Raw genomic sequence first — 24,545 nt, 5'->3', positions numbered from 1 at the left:
AATTTAAAGTCTATTTTGTCTGATATTAGTATATCCACCACCACTCTCTTTCAGTTACTATTTGCATAGAATATCCTTTTCCATTGTTTCTCTTTCAAACTATTTATGTTTTTGGATCTAAAATGAGTCTCTTATGGATATCATATAGAATCATTTTTTTAAAAATACAGTCTTCAAATCTCTATCTTTGATCCTCCAATCAAAATAAAATCTATTTTATATTTAAAGTAATTACTGAGAAGAAGAGATTTGTTTGTTTTTTTGTTTCTCATTTGTTTTGTTTTTTTTTGTTTCTCATTTTCTGCATTATTTTCTTCTTTTGTGTTTAGTTGATTTATTCTGTAGTGAAATGTTTGAATTCCTGTCTTGTTTTTTTATTTATATTCTTTTTTATTTATATTCTTTTATTTATATTCTTATTTATATTCTTTATATTCTTTTTTATTTATATTCTTATTCTTTTATTTATATTCTTTATATTTCCTTTGTGGTTGCCATAGGTATTATGGTTAACACTCTAAGATTATTACATTCTAATTTGACTTTATACCAGTTTAACTTCAATCACATTTGAAAAAAACTCTACAGTTTTAGGGGTACCTGGGTGGCTCAGTCAGTTAAGCATCTAACTCTTGATTTCGGCTTGGGTCATGATCTGACAGTTTGTAGGGTCGAGCCCCACGTCGGGCTCTGTGCTGACAGCACAGAGCCTGCTTGGAATTCTCTCTCCCCCTCTCTCTCTCTGCCCCTCTCCAGCTTGAGTGCTCTCTCTCTCTCTCTCTCTCAAAATAAATACATAAAGTTTGAAAAAAACTCTATAGCTTTAATACTTCCATCCCCACCTTTTTCAGACATTGATGTTGCAAAATTACATCTTTATACATGCGTGTCCAAAAATATAAACTGTGGATATTTTAAGCATTAGTGTCCTAAATTATGTCAAAAACAAAATGTGGCGTTATAAGCCAGTTATAATAATGCTAGTTTTGGGACTAATTTTTAAAAACACATTCATCCCTTAAATCATGTAGAAAATAAAAAGTGGAATTACACACCATTGTTATAATAATGCTACATGTTATAATTGCCCACGCATTTGCGTTTACTGAGATCTTTATTTCTTCACATGGCTTTGAGTTATTGTACAGTGTCCTTTCATTTCAACCTATGGGACTCCCTTTAGCATTTCTTGCAGATCAAGTTCTAGTGGTTACAAACTCTTTTGTTTATCTCGGGATGTCTTACTTTCACCCTCACTTTTGACAGACAGATTCATTGGATAAAGGATTCTTGGATGAAAGGTTTTCTTTTGGCATTTTGATCAGCCCCCTACCTTCTGGCCTTCAAAGCATCTAATGAGAAGTCTGCTAAAAACCTTATTGAGTATCTCTTGGATGTGATAAATCACTTCTCTCTTGCTGCTTTCAAAATTCTCTGTCTTTGGCTTTTGTCAGTTTGATTAGAATGTGTCTCAGTGTGGATCTCTTTGAATTCATCCTATTGGAGTTTATTGAGCTTCTTGGATATTTATATTCATGTATTGCATCAAATTTGGGAAGTTTTTGGCTATTATTTCTTCAGATATTCTCTCTACCCCTTTCTCTCTCTTCTTCTTCTTCTTCTGGCACTTCCACAATGCATATGGCGGTCTGTTTGATGGTGTTGCACAGGTCCCTTAGGCTCTGTTCATTTCAATTTCTTTTTTCTGTTCTGTAGACTTAATAATTTTCATTGTCCTGTCTTCAAGTTCACTGATTCTTTCTTCTACCTGCTCAGATCTGCATTTGAATTTCCTTAGTGAATTTTTCATTTCAGTGATTGTACTTTTCAGTTTTGGGATTCGCTTTTGGTTTCCTTTTTAGGTTTTCCTTCTCTTTATTGCTATTTCCGTTTTGTTCATACATTATTCTCCTGGCTTTATGTATCTCTTCCTTAAATTCTTTGAACATCTTTAAGACAGGTGTTTTAAAGCATTTGTCTATTAAATCCACCATCAGGTCTTTTTCAGAGATAGTTTCTGCTGGCTTATTTATTTTTTCTTTTGATTTGGGCCACACTTTTCAGTTTCCTACTATGCCTTGTGATATTTTTGTTGAAAACTGGACATGTGAAGTTAATAATGTGATAATCCAGGAAATCACATGGTATATGAGAAATTTTCACTACTTTAGTAAATATTCTTAGCAAAAGCTTTTCACTAATAATTAGAAGGATTTATTGGCTGATTATATTTTATTTCATCCTAAATGCAATGAAAAAAAATTCCTTTCTAACTAAATACTAATTAGCATCTCTCTCAAAAATATCCATCAGAGAGGGGTGCCTGGGTGGCTCAGTCGGTTAAGCATCCAACTCTTGATTTCAGCTCAGGTCATGATCTCATGGTTTTTGAGTTCATGCACCACATTGGGCTCTGTGCTGACAGCATGGAGCCTGCCTGGGATTCTCTCTCTCTGCCCCTCCTCTGCTCATGCTTTCTTTCTCTCTCTCTCTCTCTCCCCCCTCCCCCCGCCCCACCTCTCTCTCTCTCAAATCAATAAACATTAAAATAAATATCCATCAGAGATCTCAGGGCTAGGATCCAATGGAGATTCCTTCTGATTAGCTCATTAAGACAATCTTTCAGTAAAATAGAGCAATTTGAACCTATTTCATACCTTCTGTCAAAAAGTCAAAAATAACCTCTAACTTTTTCTGATTTTACCCTAGGGCATGCGGGTCCTGTGACTTTGGACAACTGTGGGGATATTGACAACACTATGATGCTTCTGTATACCTCCGTGGATACCAACAAAGTATGTCTGACTTCTTATCAGGAATTTGGGGTGAAGTGACTAGGTGAGGAAGGATAACTACAAGGCAAGTGATAGAAAAGGAATTAGAGAAGTTGTGTTTAAAAATCTGCAAGTTATTTTTTTCAAATTCACAATTATGCCCTACTTGAGACTGTATTCTTTAAGCATTTTGACCCATAGACCTTATTTAGGATATCCATACTCTATTGACTCTATATAAGATACTTAGCCAGAATATATTGATATAAATACCAGACTGTTGATGGGATACCAATGATAGGATGACACTTCTGTCCTAAGAATTGTTTATTCATTTCCACAGCTAAAAATTTCAATGAAACATTCCCTGTTCTCTCCATCTGAACTCATAAAAATCATTAATTGTGCAATATTTCTGGCACAAGCCATCCTATAATGTCATGTTTTTATTCACATTATATGTATCTTTTCTCCTCACCTACATATAGGTTCTTTATTTTCTAAAGTTTATTTGTTTTGAGAGAGAGCAGAGGAAGGAGCAGAGAGATTCATAGAAAGAATCTCAAACAGCCTCCACCCTGTCAGCACAGCATAGGGCTCAGTCTCACAAACCATGAGATCATGACCTGAGCCAAAATCAAGAGTCAGAACCTTAACCGAGCCACCCAGGCACCCCCATGTAGGTTCTTTAAAGAAAGGGAATGGGTCTTACTTTTCCATGTTTCCAGTGCTTGCTTAGCTTCTTATCTGGAATATAACTAATGGCTGATCAGCATTTAATTTAAAATCAAAACACCTATCTGTATGTCACCCAAAATTGTGCCCATCGCAAACTATGAAAGCCACTGTTCCAGCCAACCAAATGGTCAGTAGAAAGTATTTTTCTTTAAGACATTGTGTCCTCACATAACTAGGAATCTAAGACAAAGAGTTATTCATTTTTTCATGTAATTTTACAATGTGATAATTATGACATTTTTAAGTCATACATTTGGCATATATGTTGACCCCCCCCCCCTTGTAAAAGATATCTGTAATGGGAAATATGGAAAGCTAGAGAAAAGATGTCCAGATTGAGAAAGTTAAACCAGAAATTTGAGGGCGGCATTTCAGAAAACTACTCCATAGTTTACAGTTACTATATAAACCTTTAATATAATGCTATATTTCACGTACATTTCATGAGAGTACCTTTAGAAAAGTGTCACCAATGCTCCAGTTATTATAGTAACTACAAAGATAACTATACTCCCCTCTAAGTTATTTGCACCTAATGATTCCTTTGGAGAGAAGCAAATACATGACGATCCTATATCATCCTCATAACTGCTCTTCAATATAAAAAATGTTCTGTACACTTACTCTCTCTGAAGGAAAATCTAGCTGAATTTTTCAATAAAGGTAAATCTAGTTGAATTTTTCAATAATCTAGTGCCAGCAGTTGTGCTGTATAATATGTATATACAGGCAACCAGGGATTAATTCTCAAAACACAGGGATGTAGATAAGCTATTCTGTATCCAGAGAAAGCCTCAATAGAAAGTCAATGTACTGTACCCGAATGTTAGGATATTTACTGTCCTCAATATATGCAATTATAGATTGTACTTTCAAGTTAAAAGTATATTTTTACTGCTCATGCTCTGTCTCTCTCTCTGTCAAAAATAAATAAACATTAAAAAAATTAAAAATATATTTCTAAAGATGTAAAACTTTTGTCCAGAAAGTTTTGAGGGAATGGTGTTGAATTTAGAAAGATGGTCATTTTTCAGACATCTTTTACAAAACCGACTCAATATATGCAGCAATATTGTAAGGATATATTAGTATATCCCATTGGTGGATTGCTTGAAAAAAAACCCTTTTCTTTTAGAAGCCTAATTAGTATCATGTACAAGACAGCATATTAGAGCAAAAGGATGGAAGATATTTGAAAAGTATGTAATTGATAGAATTTAAATTTTTTTTTAACGTTTTATTTATTTTTGAGACAGAGAGAGACAGAGCATGAACGGGGGAGGGGCAGAGAGAGAGGGAGACACAGAATTGGAAGCAGGCTCCAGGCTCTGAGCCATCAGCCCAGAGCCCGACATGGGGCTCAAACTCACGGACCGCGAGATCGTGACCTGAGCTGAAGTCGGCCGCCCAACCGACTGAGCCACCCAGGCACCCCTGTAATTGATAGAATTTAAATGTAGCATTATTTCAGAGCCCCTTGACCTATATCAAAATAGATAATGGATTTTACCTGTGGTGCATTTTCTCAATATATTGTTTTCAAAGCAACTTAATATTGTGGAAAACATTGGTGCTTCACTTGTCATGTGATTTAGAGTTAACCATTAATTTCTTTTGGTCTCTCTTTTAACATTCGTAAAATGAGAGGCTTGAACTAGTTCTCTAAAGACGCAAAGATTCTATATTGGGTAGGAGTTACTCATACAATGTATGATCATAAAGAAACAAAATAATTGACGCACATGGAGCTTAAAGCTATTTTCATGCTGTGAACCAATAAGTGGATGCTACCTAGCGAGCTCCTGGCTGCAAAACATTACCTTGTTTCATTGAGAAGTGTTACTATGAAATTCAAATGTCATTGGGTAGGACAGTCTCATCAGAAGTCATTCTAAAATGTCTTTCTGTTCATCCTTCTTCTTTTTCATGCCCTGGCACAGTACAACGTTCTATTGACCTATGACACCCATGTAAATAGGACTACTCCAAAGGAAGAAACCCCCACATTCATCTGGAAGAACCACAAACTTCCTAATGATATCCCAGGCGAGGGTAAGATATCCTTTGGTGAATTTTCTTTCCCTGAAATGGCTTTTCTGGTAAGGTAAGCACATTCTATGGTTTATACAATTAGCCTGTTTTTATTTTTTCGTTTGTTTTGTTTGTTGTCTGAATTAGATTTGCTAGGTTTGTAAAATATGGACTTCCCTTCCCAATGAATGATATTACAGTTCTAATTAAATGCTGAAGCTATCCCTATTCTAATTTAGCTATACCTCTCTTTAATATGTGTCCTACCTAATCACTGACAAAAATTAGCCTATAGAAAATTAGTTGCAACAATTGGCAAAGTGAACACAAAGACATATATTCTTAATGCCACTTACTCCTTTTTACTGCAATAAACTCAAAGTATACATATTTCAGCAAGAAACACATGATGCCAGCAGCCGTCAGTCATCAGTGAGCATGGCTTCAAAAGTCTCCCCCCATTTCCTCACAGGATATATACTTGGGTTATAATGATGATTACCCATCTACTTAAGATGAGATCCTATAATATGGAAAGCCCTAACATGACTATAACTTCACCCATGCAACTTCCGATGTGACCATATAACATTGGCCATCACTGTATAGGGTCAGCTAAGTATCTCCTAGGCAACAAAGTCTCAGGACAGTCTGGCTTAGCCAAGGATTACTACAATAAATAGTAAGTAATTTCACATTACTAATCTATTTTTAGGGAAAAAAAAAGTTTAAATTTGGACAAATATTCATGCCCAAGATGCGAAAAAAAGAAAAAAAAGTGGAAACATTAATAAAATAATTTAGAAAAAAGTGATACATTCATAAATGGTACATCATAAACCAATTAAAATATTTACAAAGAATTTTAAATGACATGGGAAAACTCACAAGGTAAATTAACAGGAAAGTGAACAAATTTTTATTTAATAAGATTCTATTCTTTGTAAAACTATGTTAGAAATAGACTAAAGAAATATGCTAAAATGTTAACAGTGATAGCTTCTGAATAGTAGGATCCTAGGAGAATTTTTTTTTGGTCACTTTATGTTTTTCTTAATTTTCCAATTTTTTCCATGACTCTGTATTAATTTACCATTTTTAAATACTAAAAAATAAACTATAAATATTTGTCTCCCAGCCCTGTTCTAATAACCAGAAACTGAGGTCAATAGGACTTAAAGAGAAAAGTTGTGTTTTGATGCACTTGCTTGTGTTAAAGTTCTTGCTATATTTTTAGTCCTCTTGTGTTCCATGAGTCATATATGGTTAAAAATGATCCCTGTGTTTTTATTCAGTACCCATATGCAGTTGACTAAAGCAAAGAAGGATGTGGGAAGTGGGGATCCCATTCTTCTAAACAATAAACAATCCCGAACTGACTTCAGATTTACTGTTACCATTGCTCTTTTTTAAAGTTTTTATTTTGGGGGTGCCTGGGTGGCGCAGTCGGTTAAGCGTCCGACTTCAGCCAGATCACGATCTCACGGTCCGTGAGTTCGAGCCCTGCGTCGGGCTCTGGGCTGATGGCTCAGAGTCTGGAGCCTGTTTCCGATTCTGTGTCTCCCTCTCTCTCTCTGCCCCTCCCCCGTTCATGCTCTGTCTCTCTCTGTCCGAAAAATAAATAAAAAAAAGTTGAAAAAAAATTTAAAGTTTTTATTTTGATTCCAGTTAATATACGGTGTTATATTAGTTTCAGGTGTGCAGTATAGTAATTCCACACTTCCAACATCACCCTGTGCTCATCATGACAAGGGCTCTCCTTAATCCCCATCACCTATTTCACCCATCCCCCAGTCTCTCCCCTCTGGTAACCATCAGATCGTTCTCTATAAGTAAGAGTCTCTTTCTTTCTTTCTTTCTTTCTTTCTTTCTTTCTTTCTTTCTTTCTTTCTCTCTCTCTCTCATTTTTTCCCTTTGCTTTTTCATTTTGTTTCTTAAATTCTACATATGTGTGAAAGCATATGACATTTGTTTTTCTCTAACTTATTTCATTTAGCATGATACTCTCCAGCCTCATTCATGTTATTGAAATGGCAAGATTTCATTCTTTTTGATGGCTAAATATTCCTTTGTAAAATACCACTTCTTTATCCATTCATCAATTGATGGACACTTGGGCTGCTTTCATATCTTGGCTCTTATAAATAATGCTGCAATAAACATAGGGCTGCATGTATCCCTTTGAATTATATTCTTTTATTTTGGGGGGTAAACACCCAGTAAAGTGATTGCTGGATCATAAAGTAGTTCTGTTTTTAACTTTTTGAGGAACCTCCATAATGTTTTCATACTGTTTGCATTCCCACCAACAGTGCATCAGTGTTCCTTTTTCTCCACATCCTCACCAACATTTGTTGTTTCTTGTGTTCTTGACTTTAGTCATTCTGACAGGTGTGAACTTTTTGAGTTACAACTATTTTTTCTTTTCCCTTAACTATAGCCTGTCGTAACAATGTCAGCTTGTATTTTTAATATATTTCTTTAAGAGTTTTGGGGTATTTGGGTTATTCAGTAGAAGGATCTGTGCTTTATAAAATGCTCAACTTCTCAAAAAGTAATTTTTGAGAGAACTCTCATTATTTACCTAAGAGACATCACATTAAATATTCATATTACAGGGACATTGTATCATCCTGGGCAACTTCACTTCATCTTCATTTAGCCAGAAAATTCAGTTAGCCAGAACTTTTCATTACTCAACTGTTACTACATTTAACTTCAAACTTTATAAATAAAGTAATTCAATCTTTCAAATAGTAAACAAGATTTCATCTGGTCTTTTATCTGGGTACACAACTGCCAACTAAGTGTCAGAATGTTTCAACTGAGATAACACTATCACTATGGTTTCATTCATTCTACAAAGATTTACTTAATGCCAGGGAATGTTCTAAACCATCATCATCTGCCTCCTGGGTTACAATAACATCCACCTGACTCCCTGCTTCAGTCCTGCTTCCTGCCCACCTCTAGTCTAACCAACAGTGCCACCAGAATGAAAGCATGGATCCAGTCATATTGTTGCATTATTGCTAACACTCAATTGGCAGCTCTACCTTACCCATAGAATAAAGTCTAAATGACTTACTACAGCACAAAATGTCCATTTATCTTCTTACTTCTCCAGACTTATCTTTCTTTCATCTTGCCTGAAATCCCTTCCCTATTCCCTCAACTTCCTCCTATTTCCTTAAAAAAATGGTGGGAGGTGGTCTTGCAACCTCGTGCCCCTGTGTCTTCAGTGATGCTACTCGCTCTGATTAAAATGTATCACTCCTCCATACAACTGGTAAACAGCCACTCATCTTCAACATTTAATTTGAATTTCATCTTTTCTAAGCTTTTTCTTAGCGTCCCATTGATCTTTCCCAAATCCCACCAGACTTCTAGTATAGAATTTATATCACACTTATTGGTTTACACATCTTTTTAAACCATATACTGTGTGAGTGTAGGGTCTATTCTTTAGTCATATCTGCTTGCCCAACTTAGTGCCTTAGAAGAGATGGAGGGAGGGAGGAAGGAAGGAAGGAATGGGAGGAAGGGAGGGAGAGAGGGAGGGAGGGAAGGAAGGAAGGAAGGAAGGAAGGAAGGAAGGAAGGAAGGAAGGAACAATATGAGATAACTATAAATTCATGTCTACTCAGCACTAATCCACCCTGTGTTAATTTCAGTCAATTTACTTCTCCAAGTGTTAGTTTCTTCCTCCTTCAAATCAGGACATCTGTTAACTAACTCTAAGATTCTTTCTAACTATCATATGACTGTGGGCTTATAAAATCATTCTACCTTCACTGTAAATGGAATTAAATACAATGTGATAACCACAGCAGCAGAAGCTTGACCTTTGAACTAATGTAATACTGTGACTTGACTAACTTAAGCAAAACTGAAAAGTATGTTGAATTAACAACTGCTATAGTTAAATAGTATATAGTATATTTAAATATGGTGCAGTGAGATGTTCATACTGTAGGGGGCATATAGGAATTGAGATGGGCAATGACCCAGCGGAAGCTCCCCCTAGTCCCTCCAATTCATGTTCTAGTCTAGGGGGATGTGTAATCTTAGTAGACTGATGAGTAGAATCATTGATGAGTAGAATTGTATTTCTTGTATTGACTTCTTTTTTTGTGTGGAATTGGAGAGTGATGGCAATGGCAGTGGTGGCTAGGTGAGGGAAGTGATGATCACAGCAACAAACAGAATTCACACAGTCAAACATGCCCATACTGCAACTCCAGATCCAGAGTACTAATCAGTTTCTTCCCTGATGAGAACAGAAATCCAGCGCTCAGATTTTCACTGTTGTAAGTTTTCCCTTAGCAGAAAACAAGATAACAAGCAGAGGCAACATCCTACATTAGCAGCAAAGCATAAATTCTTCAACACCACCCCTTATAAAAAGCATGGAAAGGGGCGCCTGGGTGGCGCAGTCGGTTAAGCGTCCGACTTCAGCCAGGTCACGATCTCGCGGTCCGGGAGTTCGAGCCCCGCGTCGGGCTCTGGGCTGATGGCTCAGAGCCTGGAGCCTGTTTCCGATTCTGTGTGTCCCTCTCTCTCTGCCCCTCCCCCGTTCATGCTCTGTCTCTCTCTGTCCCAAAAAATAAATAAACGTTGAAAAAAAAAATTTAAAAAAAAAAAAGCATGGAAAAAATTTTAGTGACGAAAAATTCATGCATGTGATTTTTAAACCCAGTAGTAGAAATATTCATAATGGAAAGTGAGAGTGAGTGTGCCTGGTCCCGTCTCTGTCAACTTTGGTCTCTCAATCACTTCTGACTTTAGTTTGTTGCATATTTCTAAGTAATATGCATATATTTCTTGATTTATAAATATTAGAGGTTATCTGTTTATTTCTTGTGTTGATGAAAGATTTAGTTCATCTTCACCACCCCTACTTTTTTCTAACCTTTTCTCAATATAGCTATATATTTTTTGTCAGTTCATTTATTGGATGCCTTTGTAGTCTTAATTAATACACATAAGTTTCTAGTATTATTCTATCAACTATATAAAAAACTTCTTGCTTCCCAACTTTTTAAGACAAAGATTTTAGTGACCCTATCCTTCCTTCTACCTCCTTCCTATCTCCCAGAGTCTCCTGTATTTCTCTTTAATTTGTCATAGCTGATAATATCTGTTTTGTACCTCTATGAAGCCCTCTGCCATTTACCTACAATTTGATTCTAAAAGTTGAAAATTAGTAAACATTTTCATCATTATCTATATAAAGCTAAATAGCACTCTGTCTATTGGTTAGAATCCATTCCATTTCCCCTTCTCGAACTGAATCCATTGTGGCATATATGAACCATGACTTTCTTGCACAGTTTTACTATTGCTCCTGTCCTTCTCAATAAAGCCTTGTTCCTTTGTAGATTTGGATTCTGCTTCAATGCTTCCTTGGGTTAGATCCACATTTTCCTGGGTTTCACTTACCCTTTTGTGAGTCTCTTAAATCCCTCCATCCTTACAGCTCCACCTACAACTAGTGTTCTAATAAATAAAGTCACTTACATTCTTCAGTGACTTCCCTCAATGACCTGGTAGTGCTTGGGAAGGACCAACAGGCAACACTGTCACTTGGTATTCTACAGTGACTGACTTTTCTTCTGATTTGTGCTTGTTCTTAAAAAATAGTTGTCTCTTTCTCTTTGAGTCCTCCTTAGGGATATGAGTTCCAAGGATATTAGGTGGGCTTCCTACCAAAATTATCTCTGCACTGAAAACTATTTTATGTTCTTGTAACATTTGGTGATTCCCATAAGAAGTACAGTGAGCAGATTATAACGATAGCTGGAATTAAACCACTTCCCCTGGCACATTCCAGATAATTTTCTTCAGAGACCACAGATACAGGACCTGAACTACCAATGAAGACATTAAGAAAGATCAGTATTTTTTTAAAAGTTTCTCCTTTCCCTTTCCTCAAATCAGATTATACAACTAGAGTCTTTGAAATGTTTTCATTCGCTCTTCAAAGATCCTTACTAATGCATTTTTTCACTGTCTTTTCTGCCACAGGCCCTCAAGCCCTGTTGATTGCGGTCTTCACCCTTACAGGAGCTGTGGTTCTGCTCCTTCTCATCGCTCTTCTGGTGCTGAGGTACCTGTCACCCTCTTTGTCTCACTGTGCTCACCATCCAGAGAGGGAGGGAGCGGGAGAGGGAGAAGTCTGATGCCATCAATGATAATGTACATTCACAAGAAGGTTTCTAGACAGATCGAAGATCATGAAGGCATTCTGCATCAAAGACCACATCATGGGCAGAATGGTACTGAATAGATCACTTACAGCTTGGTGTCAGAGGGACCTGAACTCCTATCTAGCTCAGTTCTGTGACTTACTAGTTGTGTGATTTTGAGTGCATTATGATGTGTTACTTAGCTTCGGTATCCTCATCTGACCTGTTGTGAGAACTTGAAATGAGGTGTGTATAGTGACAACCATATAATGGGCACTCTATAGGTAGAGACAGCTATTCTGCTGTTTATTGGCATTTTGTGGGAAATTTCAAAGTCTCTATATGTTCAGTCTGGAAGAGTCCTTTGAAATCATCTACCTCCTCCTGTTTTCACATGGGGAAAGGGACCCAGAAAACCTAATGGCTCATCTTTAATCATACCACCGGGTAGTGTGTAGGGCCAAGACTAGCAGTCAGGCCTTCTGACCATCAGTTCCATGGTTGTTCTACTCAATTTGGACATATGGATTGCCCCGCACAGTGACAGAGGCATAATGTATACTCAGAAATATTTGTTGAACATATAAATGAATGAATGAATATCACACTACCTCTTAATCTGTGTATGTTAAACACACAAAACTTTCTATCATATTATATTGTCAGAATCACCCCCATTTCCCAACTGAACCAGATAACAATTTTTCTCTGTGTATCACACGTGTTGATCTGTGTGTCACTATACTTTCTCATGAGAGCATCCAAACTGTTCCATATCAGTTAAAGTTTTCTCCAGGAAAGGAAGTAGATTTCTCTGTTCAGTCTGAAGGCAGAATTTGACTCCTGTAACTGCATTACCCCAAATTTGAGATGTATATACACATATACAGTGTATTGGGGTCATTTAGTTGAAGGTAACCAGAAACCACAATTTGAGGATAATAAATCCAGTCAATAGCAAGGTCACAATGTGGCAGTTGTCCTTCAGAAACCAAGTCCAAATGATTGTCAGCTTAAGATAGGGGTAAATCACAAGGTAAGAGACAATAACGTGCAGAAACAGGCATTTTCCATTTTCTTTAAACACAGGAGGCAGAGATAGGGTTTCCCAATGGCCAGAGCAGTGATGTGTCCAAATGAGATCTGGTAGACAGATGTTATTCACATAGTTCTCCATTACAGCTGCCTATACAAGAAAAGTAGTGAATGATTTATGGCATCCTCTGATTCAATATGGATGACAGTTGGCTCTCTTGGGTCCCAAGAGTCTTTGGGAATGCAGAGATGAGAGCCTTCAAGGCTATAAGACTACTTTGCCTCCAGGTCTTAGGATCATAATCATTGGTCAGTAATATACTATTTTATATGTACTTAATAGAGGAATACTCAGAAAAGCATAGGAAGAAAATAATCATTTCTGCTTAGGGGACATTAATAAGGGCACACGGATGAGGTTAAGAAGGTGAGTAGAAGTTTGTCAAATGACCACAAGCGAAGACAAACTCAAGGACAAATGGCTCAATGGAAAAAATTCAGATTCTAGAATCAGACACAGCAAGCAATGGAACTTGGAATACAATAGAGGTGATTACAAGTCAATTGGGAAATGATATTGGCACAGTAGCCTTGAAACATGGAAAAAATGAAATTAAAATCCTAAAAAAAAATGAAATTAAAATCCTACCTGAAACTATACACAAATATAGAGTTCATTCCATATAGATTATAAATGGAATAAAGACCTGAATGTGAAACTCAAACTTCAAAACTTAGAAGAAATTAATAGAAAATGACTTTGTGATCTCAACTAGGAAAATATTTCTCAGTTAAGGTAAGCTACAGAAGAAAAAAAATGAATGTGGCCATAATGAAAACTAAACTTTCTATACAACAAAGTTAAAATAAGCAATAAACTAGTGTTTGAAAAGACATTGAATCTCTCTAGTAATCAAAAAAAATGGGGATTCCTGGGTGGCTCAGTCAGTTAAGCGTCCGTCTTGATTTCAGCTCACATCATGATCTCATGGTTTGTGAGTTTGAGCCCCACATCAGGCTCTATGCTGATAGCACAGAGCCTGCTTGGGATTCTCTCTCTCCCTGTCTCTCTGTGCCTCCCCTGATTACATGTGTGTATGTGCTCTCTCTCTCTCGAATTAAATAAACACCTTTTTTTCTAAAAAGAAAAGCTTATATTTTGAAAAAATGAAGCACAAAGCAACAATTAAATACCATTTCACATACATCATAATGGTAAAAAAAAAAAAACAGTTTAATAATACCAAATGTTAAGAATATGGAGGAAACAGGAATTCTAATCATGGGTGGGTCAGCTGGTGTAACCACTTTGGGAAATAATTTGTCAATATCTACAAAAAGTTGTGTTTCCTATAATCCAAGAATTCTGCTTTATCTATTCTGTCTGGGAGAAACACTTTAAAAAGGTGACATTTTGAACGTTGAAATGCGTGTTACATCTTCTCTATGCTTTTCTATTTTCTTTATACATTTATTTTTTAAAGGCACAAATGCATAAGAGGAACTGGCTTGTTTAGGAATCTGGTATATTCTCTGGTGGCTTAAAAATTACCATTTTTGCTTTTCAAGCTTAATTTTTTTTTTTGTTTTTTCCTTACTGTTTCCATATCATCAGTTCAGATTCTTCATTATAGTGAAGAGCTGCCTTAGTGAAGGACCTGAGGAGAGGGGAGAGGAGGGGAGGGAAGGGGAGAGAAGGGAAGGGGAGATGGGGAAGGGGCAATGGGGAAGGGAAGGGAAGGGAAGGGAAGGGAAGGGAAGGGAAGGGAAGGGAAGGGAAGGGAGAAACACATCAGAAATCCTTATAGCTCCACTAATAGCCAGAATTCACCATTCTAAAGAATATGGAGTCACACCATGGGGCTAACCTGTCTCACTGCATATCTACCTGAGAATATCAGTGTTCTAAATTTCTCTTCGTGTTCAGAAGCTAAATGGCATGAATGTTAATAAAAAACCTATTGACTGGTTCTATTCCTTTCACAGAAAATATAAGAAAGAATATGAACTTCGTCAGAAAAAATGGTCCCACATTCCTCCTGAAAATATCTTTCCTCTGGAGACCAATGAGACCAACCATGTTAGCCTGAAGGTATGAAAGCTAGAGCTAGTGCAACTTGCCAGATATTTGACAAGACTGGTAGTGTGCTAAGAAATGGGCCAAGCAGGGATCATTTGTTGGACAGTCTAGAACTTAGACATTTTCTAATTCTCAGCTTCCCGTGTTTTCATTGATCCTCCATTGCCTAACATAGACGTCAGGATAGAGAATTTGAGTTCCACTTAACCTTGGCTACTACTCTGCCCATCCTAAGGATGTATGGCTTATCTTGCTTATTGCTGAAGAATGAGGCCTCTGCTGATATTTGCCTGCCTTCTCCCTTAGCCAGGAAATATCACAGCAGCCAGTAATAATGCCTCCCCTTGAGTGCTGTCAATGCTGGATCCATATTATCTCATCCGCAGTGTTTCTGACAAGGAACTCAAGAGTTAAACTTTATCATAACTTTGCTGATGAGGGAACTGAACGATGTGGGGTTAGGAAACAGGTGCAGGAACACACACAGCTAATGAGCAGGATTACTGCCAGTAAGAACTGACGCTGAGCCCTTCTCCTGTGCCAGATGCATTGACCCGTTTCATCTTCGCCCGAGTCCTGTGAGGTTAACAGGTTAACTTCAGGAACATGGCCACAGTTTGAACCTGGTCTATCTCACTGTGAAGGCTGAGATCCTAAAACCTATCTTTGACCGTATTTTTATCAGAGTTTTTATACCAAAGCATACTAAGAGAAGAGGGAGACCCAGAACCTCCACGTGAAGAGATGAGTGGGGTCTCTCAGCCTTGGGCCGGGTCAGGTTTGTCCTTGGAGCCACCCTACCAGCTCTTGTCACTCCACCCAGCTCCTGCATGTTGTCTCCGAGAGCTAGGACCCCCTCACACTATACGAGGACTAGGTCTCCCTTGCCTCCAGTAATGCTCCTTCTCTGAACATCCTTCCTGTTGCATTCAGAAGCTCACACATAAAACTTCTATTTGCAAAGACCACTCTGTCACAGGCAAGTGTCAGGATAAAATCCACCTTGCAGTAATTCACAGAAAGGTAGAGACAATCATAAGACTATTGGGCTTCCCAAAAGAGAATTTTTGGACCTAAATGACTAATTGGCAGGACCCCCGGAGTGGAGAGGAGACCTCTAGAAGGAGCGAGTACTCCTCTGCTTCTTATGACACCAGCACAGGCTGCCACGTGGCCCACCTCTGCACACATCCAGCCATGCCTCCACTCCTCACAAGCCTCCCCCACTGTCTCAAACCTCACGTTTCATGTTTGTTCTTTTTGACAAAGCCTAAAATATCGTGTCTCTGTCTTCTTGAGGTGTAAGTATTCCTAGAAATATAACCCATCCATTCCTCATCAGACATTACAGAATTTTTTATGTGTTAATTCAATCAGATTAGCCCACTCATCTGGCTAAGGAGTATGTCTTTGGGACAATAAGTCTTTGGGACAGAACAGAGGTGATTCAGGGCATGCGGAGTCAGAGTCACTCTGAATTTCAGGAAGGCTGGGGAGCAGGCAGCCAGGAACTGGCTGTAAGGAGAGGTCTTCCAGTGCCGTGAGTCATGTGGAGCAGGGAGAAAACCCCAGGTGATCAGCCAAAGTCAGCAAGAGGGGAAAATGCCACACCACCACACAGGCAGTGGTTCAAATCCTGTATATGCGCTGAAGACAGAGATAAGGAAACAAGACCAAGGGATGGGATGAGAAAGAGCACATTCCTGTACTAAAACAGAAAGGAAGAGAAAACCAAAGTAGCCAGACAAAAAGAGAAATCAGGAAAGTCAAAGGGATGAGTAACAGATGAAAAAAAAAAAAAGATGAAGATGATAATAATTCATTTGAGGATAAAACACTTAAGCTTGTAAAACAATTTCACAAACTTTATTGCATTTGATACCCAGTGTCCCTGTCAGTTAGGATTTCCCAGATAAGTTACTAAGGTTCAAATAGTTTAAGTGACCTAATCAAGGGCTCAGTAAAAAGAATATGACACAAGACAGCAAGCTCACATACTGCTGTCTGTCCGTATGTGACACTTAGTGCCATTTAACCCTTATGTAGCTCATTTGTAAAATGAGAAGAGGAAGAGAAGACAACTGACATTTATTAATCTGCATTGTGCCAGGCATCATGCTTGGAATTTGATGTACTTTATTTCACTCACATTTCAAAAGGTCCTATGAGATAGGTTGTAACCAATATTATAATACATCACAGGTTTTTATGCAAACCAAATTGAAAGAGGCAATAGTTTTCAACCTTTTTTCTGCCCTTGGACCAGAAGTCTGGCAGATCAAGAGCCATATCTAGCCTGTAGGGGTGTGTGTGTGTGTGTGTGTGTGTGTGTGTGTGTGTGTGTGTGCGTGTTTCATTTAATATTTAACATCTTTTCAAATTAATTGCCAAATATAAAAATTTTGGAATGGGACAGGAGAATCCACATTACCAGCTTCTTTTGACAAATCAGATGATCTGGCAACTCTAGGCTGAACCCAGAGCTGCCCTCCTTAGACCCCCGGCCCAGTGTCCTCACTTGCATTGCTAACTGGGCCTGAGGCACGAGTTTGCAATTCAAGTGCACAACACACTTCCCTAAGAGCACCTGTCTATAGCTACAGGCCAAGATTCCCAGTAGAATGGGCCAGAGGAGAAGGAAGCAAAGGAAATCCCTGGCTGCAGTAGGCCACAAGCAGGGAGGTAAAGGGTGGAGGACCCAGAGTTAAGCTTGAGAAGCAGATCCCTGGAAAGAAGACCCTGTTGGAGAGTGAATGTGAGTAGTGACAGGGAGCCTGCCCAGCATGCTGTGAACCAATAGATAGGGCCCACCTGGTAGAGTCACTCTGCCTTTGGCAGTAGATGGGACAAGATACGAAGTTTCTATAATAATTAGCCTTTTCTTGTGCCAGATCGATGATGACAAGAGACGAGACACAATTCAGAGACTCCGACAGTGCAAATACAACAAGAAGGTGACTAGTCTCCTCTGCTTCTCTGAACTCTCAATAGGCTATGTTCCAAGCCTGCTACCCAACATTCCCCTGGCTTCTGATGGTAGCAGTGCAATGGTGGGGGCTGGCCTGAGGGGCTCTTCTTGGAGCTTATCACAGGGATGGGCAGGGCTCTGCTTCAAGGGTACCAAACTCACAACGGTGGGAAAATTGAAAGACAGATAGAATTTTTAAGAGGTGGTAGAGTGTAAAGAAGGAAAAGAAAAAATAGAAGAGTTCAGAGCAGTCCAAACTACCCTAGTGTTCTACTTTGGCACATTGCAGTGGGAATACAACAGTCCCATGTGGGACTTCTGTATCTTCTTTCCTCCCTTTCTCCCTCCCTCCCTTTTCATTTAGTTATTCTTAAAGAAACATTCAAACCTGAGCCTGAGGCAGGCACTGGGCACCTAAGATATAAATATCAATAAAATAGTCACTGCTCCCAAGAGCTTACAGTATGCTGGGAAGATAGACCCACAGCAAATTATTATAATATGCATATCGGTGGTCATGCTACAACATTATCTCCTTAATTCAATTGATTTTTGTAGCGAGTGATTCTAAAGGATCTGAAGCACAATGATGGCAATTTCACTGAGAAACAGAAGATAGAATTGAACAAGGTATGTGTCTCCAACTTGAAATCCTTAAGTGAGAAATAGCTCACTCCATCTTGCCCAAGCACCAAAGTCTCCAGTGGCGCAAGATGTTATTGGGGATGGTGACATATAAGCCCTCAGACCAAGAAATGGGTGATGATACTCCTCTTGGTTGAAAATTCTACCAGCAGAAGTGGAAGAATGGTGTTTGATGGTGTAAAACATACTAGAAATCTATTAGCACGTCCTGGAAAATGGCCCTGATAGGATTTGAGCATAGTCAAAGGTTCATATTCCAGTCTCCTCGCTGATAAAAGCAAAACTGTTGAGTGCGATGTAGCGTCAGTAAGAAATGTACTGACATTCAAATGTATCAAGAACAATACATCTTCCCAAAGACCTAAAACATGACATGTTTTATTAGCATATTAATTGTACTGTGGTGCTCCGTCCTGCCTGACTTGCTTTGTAAATAAACATGGTATCTTAGTTGCTCCAGATGGACTATTACAACCTAACCAAGTTCTACGGCACCGTGAAGCTTGATACCATGATCTTTGGGGTGATCGAATACTGCGAGAGAGGATCCCTCCGGGTAAGGAGCCACGATCATTTCCAATTTCCTAACTGGTCACCGTATGGGAAAAAAAGATTTCATAGAAATTTTAAATGTTTATCCATGAAACAACATCAGAGAATTATTACGTCCATATGCTTACTAACTAGATCACTTAGATTTTGTCAACCAAACTTAACTACAATTTTACAAAAAAAAAAAAACACAAAAATAGTCAAGAGCGTAGACTTGAAAAAACAGAGAAGAGATGTGGAAAAGTGAGTGATAACTTCTAAATTCACTTTATTTTACTTGCACACTTCTTTTTGTGTTAAGAGAAAAATGGAAGGGCACCCGGTGGCTCAGTCAGTTGAGCGTCCCACTCTTGATTTCGGCTCAGATCATGATCTCACAGTTCATGAGCTCGAGCCCCACGTCAGGCTCTGCGCTGACAGCATGGAGTCTTCTTAGGATTCTCTCTCTCTCTCTCTCTCTCTCTCTCTCTCTCTGTCTCTCTCTCCCTCACTCTCCCTCTCTCTCCTTTGCTCTGCCCTTCTGCCCCTCACACACACTCTCCCTCTCTTTCTCAAAATAAATAAACATTAAAAGAAAAATGGATAGTCATTATGATAGCACCAAATAAGCATTAGAGACTTGTCCCTAGTCCTGGTTCTGCTACATTCTAAATTCCTGCCCTTCTCTCCCTTGGGGGAGACTGAGACTGGCCCAGGTGTTGCCAGATGTGGCCAGGCATTCTGGCTGAGCAAGTCCAGCAGGAAGAGAAAGTAAGATAGGGATGAGTTCTTAGGGAGAACCAAGCATCAAGCTAGGAATATCAAATCACTGGGTCATCCAGAAGGGCAGGCATACACAGAACCATTAAGTACAAGAAACAAAGTGAGGTTTCAAGCAGAAACAGGACTAGAAATGGGAAATGGGCAGGAGCAGAAAGGAGTCCAGGGCAACTGCTTCAAAGAGCATTGAAATATTTGCTCCTCACCTTGTGCACTGTCTGGGCATATGTTATGAGAGCTTTCGGTCCTTGAAATGCCTTTGGGTAGGATGACCATATAATTTATCACGATATTTTGAGAAGGAAAGAGGTACTGTAACAATTAGGTCAGAATAGCAGATATAGAAAGCAATTGGATCCAATCAAAAAGGATGTGTGGTCACTCTGCCTTTGGGCTACTTTCAGACCCAGTATTTCTTAATCACCTCCATATCCTCCCTATAACAAAGCCAAACTACCAATTTGGGTGCAGTAGCAACTTCAAAAATCTAAATATTCATAATACAATAAAATTTTAAAATAATAAAAATTTTAAATTAATCACTTAGATTTTTTTTCAATAGCCTTCAATTAAAAGAATAGTAGCTTTCAAAACATACGGCATAGGGGCACCTGGGTGGCTCAATTGGTTGAGCGTCTGACTTCAGCCCAGGTCATGATCTCACGGTCTTTGGGTTTGAGCGCCACATCGGGCTCTGTGCTGACAGCTCAGAGCCCGGAGCCTGTTTCAGATTCTGTGTCTCCTTCTCTCTCTGACCCTCCCCTGTTCATGCTCTGTCTCTCTCTGTCTCAAAAATAAACATTAAAAAAAAATTTTTTTAAACAAAATGTACAGCATAAACTCAAACCTATCCTCCAGGGGAAAAAAAATGATAGCCCTAAGTGCCATTTTCTCTTAAAAAACAAATAATTTAAGTATTCAATGCCAAAATTTAAAAGAATAACTATGGCCTAAGGAAAAGAAATTTATAAAATTAATTATTATTGAAAAATGTAGGGGCGCCTGGGTGGCTCAGTTGGTTAAGCATCCGACTTCCTCTCAGGTCTTGATCTCACTGTTCCTGAGTTCGAGCCCCGCGTCGGGCTCTGTGCTGACAGCTCAGAGACTGGAGCCTGTTTCGGATTCTGTGTCTCCCTCTCTCTCTGCCTCTCCCCTGCTCATGCTCTGTCTCTCTCTGCCTCAAAAATAAATAAAAACACGAAAAAAAAATTTTTTTTAAATGTAGAATTTTAAGGTGCATTCATTAGGTTTTTAAAATATAAAACATAAAAGCCTCTCATACTTCTAATTAAAACTTTTAAAACAAAAATACAAAAAAGTGAGGATAAAAAATAAAGCTGTGAAAAAGATATTTTCAGTTGTGAAAGAATACTTCATTTGACTTAAATTATAAAATCTTAAAAAAGGAATATTTTCAGAGGCAATATGATCATGAAAATTTGACTCAAAAAGCAAAAACTTAAATAGGACAATAATGATACAAGAAATTATAATTTCCATTACAGATAATACCAGATCAGCTTAATTGTTTTAAGCCTCAAAAAATAATCTTTACTGTCTACGTAAATACTATTGCAATGTTAAATGAAAAATGAACATCTTCTAAATTCATTTAGCATTCAACAAGGTAGCATAAAGTTGATAGTAAAATATGATTAAAGACTAACTACATTTATGAAATTACATGGAAAAAATATAAATAAAATACTAGTAACTCTAAGCCAGTTGTATATAAAAACCATAATATAATCAGATAGGATTAATTCTATGAAAGGAAAAAATATTACTATAATGCATCATATCAAAAGGTCATAGAAAACTCATAATCATTGTAATTGATGCTGAAAATGATCATTCAAATTGGTGCTGATATAAAATAAACACACATTCCTAATAATAAAAATCTCAAGTCTTTCAAAATTACAGATCTTCCTCAATTTACAATGGGTTTATGTCCCCATAAAGCCATAAGTTAAAAAAATCTTTAAGTCAAAAATGCATTTAATCCCCCTAACCTACCAAACAGCAGAGTTTAGCCTGGCCTACCTGAAACACACTCAGAACACTTACATTAGCTTACAGTTGGGCAAAATCTTTTAACACAAAGCCTATTTACAACAGTGTTGAATATCTCATGTAACTTACTGAACACTGTACTGAAAGTAAAAAACAGGGTGGTTGTTTGGACACAGAATGGTTGTAAGTATATTGGTTGTTTACCCTCCTGATCCAGTGGCTCACTGGGAGCTGAGCCTCACTGCCCACCCAGCATCATAATTGCCAGCCCTAGGAAAAGATACCGATTCAAAATTTGAAGTATTATCTCTACTGAATGTATATCATTTTCACACCATTGTAAAGTTAAAAAAAAAAAAATGCAAGTCAAGCCATCATAAGTCAGGAGCCATCTATAGAAATGTTTTTCCGGGCAGGGCATCTGGGTGGCTCAGCTGGTTGAGCGTCCAACTCTTGATTTCAGCACAGGTCATGATCTTGCAGACTGAGGCCTGCCTTGGGCTCCACATTGACCGTGCAGAGCCTGCTTGGGATTCTCTCTCCCTCTCTTTCTGCCCCTCCCCTGCTTATATGTGCACACGTGTGTGTGCTGTCTCTCTCTCTCTCTCTCTCTCTCTCTCTCTCTCTCTCTCAAAATCAATAAACTTTAAAACAACCAACAACAACAAAAAGAAATGTTTTTTCATATGAAGCCTAGACCAAATCTGATCATTCGATTTCAGTGAAAGGAAATTTTAGAATACCAATTAATAGGGCCTGGTCAAAGGGTTTCACATGGCCTTTTAATCCCTAACATGCCCAGTCAATGTTTAGATAGTGTTTTGGGCTCTCTGCTGTAAGATAGGAAACTTCATTTATCTGAGTGCTCTGGGGCCCCCTTCTAGCATCATGTTGGACAGAAGCTTCTACAGGAAACTGCTCCTTTGTGTCTTGAATCTCAAAGCAAAGGCTGTGCCAGTGCAAACTTTACAGTCCCATCCCCCTCCTGCCCCCAGGCTTCAGTCCCTGGCAAATCCCATCAGAACCTACTTTTGTAAGGAAACAAATGGGCAAGTGTTTCCCTAGATAAAAGACAATATGCTTCCCATCTTATAAATATATAACAACCTTGGCTAACCTTGTTTAGGAACAATTGATTCATTTATGCAACAAATACTCATGAAACATCTAGATATGCCAGATACCGTACTAGATATTGAAGATACGGAACAAAAAGTATCACAGAGTTTACATTTCCATAGGGAGAAGAGATAATAAATAAAAATATAAAATATATCATGTGCTAAGGGAAGGAATTACTTCAGAGACTGCCCATAATTTCCCTCCTTTAACCGGGCCTGATAGCCGCAGCTAAACCAGCCTTATCTGAAATGATTAATGACTACACGCCCTTCACTAGAAATCATTGGTACAGTTCCTGAGTTAAAACTAAAGGTCAAATTGGGCTTTTTCCCCAAACAGGAACCTATTATTAGGTTATTAGAGTTTTACTGTGAAGAATAGTTATTGCTTAGCTACAACCCTGCATCTTCACAGAACCATCATCGTGTTAAAACAGTAAGTTCAAATTTCTAGGTGGTACAATTCACACAAAATCCAAGAACTCGCTCTTATTGACAGAGTACTTGGTAAATGTAAAGAAAACTCAGAGCTGTCAGCCAATGGACGCAATTGGTCCCGTGAGGAAAAAAAAGAGGACGGGATTCCCTAATAGCAATTCCTGCTAATCATCAGTGTGATTTCGGAGAAACAGACCCTGCAGCCCACAACCTGTGATAGCCCATTCTCCAGGCAGGTGTCTGCTCATTCCTTTCCCCCTGTCTGGCGGAAGAACCAGGATTTGGAATACGATGAGTATCTCCTCCTCATTTTATTATGGCGACAGCCACCTGATGTTTCATAGGAAAGGAAAGAAATACATGTTCAGGAAAAACAGGACAATGGCATTTCAGTTTGCTTCTGAGCCCCAGGCCTCATGATTAGAAGATCATTATTAGCCTATAACAATCTCCACAGGATCCTTCCTTCCAACAGTTTCTTCCTTTTCTTTTTCTGCTGTTCAGGAAGTTTTAAATGACACCATCTCCTACCCTGATGGTACATTCATGGATTGGGAGTTTAAGATCTCGGTCTTGTATGACATTGCTAAGGTAAGAGACCTACAAACAAAAGAGACATTTATGAAAATTAAACATAGGAAAACAGGTCTAGCAAGTTTTCAACCTCTCTGAGCATTGGTTTCTTTATCCATAAAATGATAATAAAAATAGTACCTATGTCAGAGGGTTGTTGTGAGGATTTCATAAATAATGCACGTACTTCATGTGATATTTGGTATAAATAAATGTTTGATATCCAAGCTATTACTTTTTATTATTATGTTTTTCCTGCTCTGAACTTGGGGTGCACATTTTCATAGACTTGCTGGAAATCAAAATCATATTACGCTTCAGGCAAGACAACAATCTTTTTAAGAGAAAATGTTCAGGACAGGCAACCCTCTTGCTCAAGGCACTAATGAATTTGGACATGTGTATTCCCAGATAGTATACGAAAAAAGGAAGTGGCTGCCAGTGGCCTCATTCAAGAATGAAGAAAAGTCAATCCCTAGATTGAGCTGTTTGATACAGCCTTAAATAGCCTGAAAGTCATCTAGGACCAGAATCGGTTTTAAAAAGATTGTACGATACCCACCCTCTTTGCCACTTTTCACTGCTGTGATCCAGGCTGAAGACCAATTTCTGCAGTGACACCTCTGG

At 38.3% G+C, this 24,545-nt stretch overlaps 1 protein-coding gene across 16 annotated transcripts in view; it reads left to right on the top strand.

Moving 5' to 3' along the window:
• GUCY2C (guanylate cyclase 2C) overlaps positions 1 to 24,545 on the top strand; it is a 140,937-nt gene that overhangs the window by 94,451 nt on the left and 21,941 nt on the right. For all 16 annotated transcript variants that reach the window (XM_045061416.1, XM_045061421.1, XM_045061419.1 and 13 more), the window contains 8 exons: positions 2,710 to 2,795; positions 5,453 to 5,564; positions 11,571 to 11,652; positions 14,753 to 14,858; positions 17,738 to 17,800; positions 18,373 to 18,444; positions 18,911 to 19,015; positions 23,850 to 23,936. In XM_045061416.1, the coding sequence (XP_044917351.1) occupies positions 2,710 to 2,795; positions 5,453 to 5,564; positions 11,571 to 11,652; positions 14,753 to 14,858; positions 17,738 to 17,800; positions 18,373 to 18,444; positions 18,911 to 19,015; positions 23,850 to 23,936 (713 nt within the window). The remainder of the gene's footprint in view (positions 1 to 2,709; positions 2,796 to 5,452; positions 5,565 to 11,570; positions 11,653 to 14,752; positions 14,859 to 17,737; positions 17,801 to 18,372; positions 18,445 to 18,910; positions 19,016 to 23,849; positions 23,937 to 24,545) is intronic.

Source organism: Felis catus, chromosome B4, assembly GCF_018350175.1.
Source record: "Felis catus isolate Fca126 chromosome B4, F.catus_Fca126_mat1.0, whole genome shotgun sequence".
In the NCBI taxonomy this organism is placed as follows: domain Eukaryota; kingdom Metazoa; phylum Chordata; class Mammalia; order Carnivora; family Felidae; genus Felis; species Felis catus.
The sequence above is the reverse complement of the archived record's forward strand: the minus strand, read 5'-3'. Positions and strand labels throughout refer to the sequence as shown.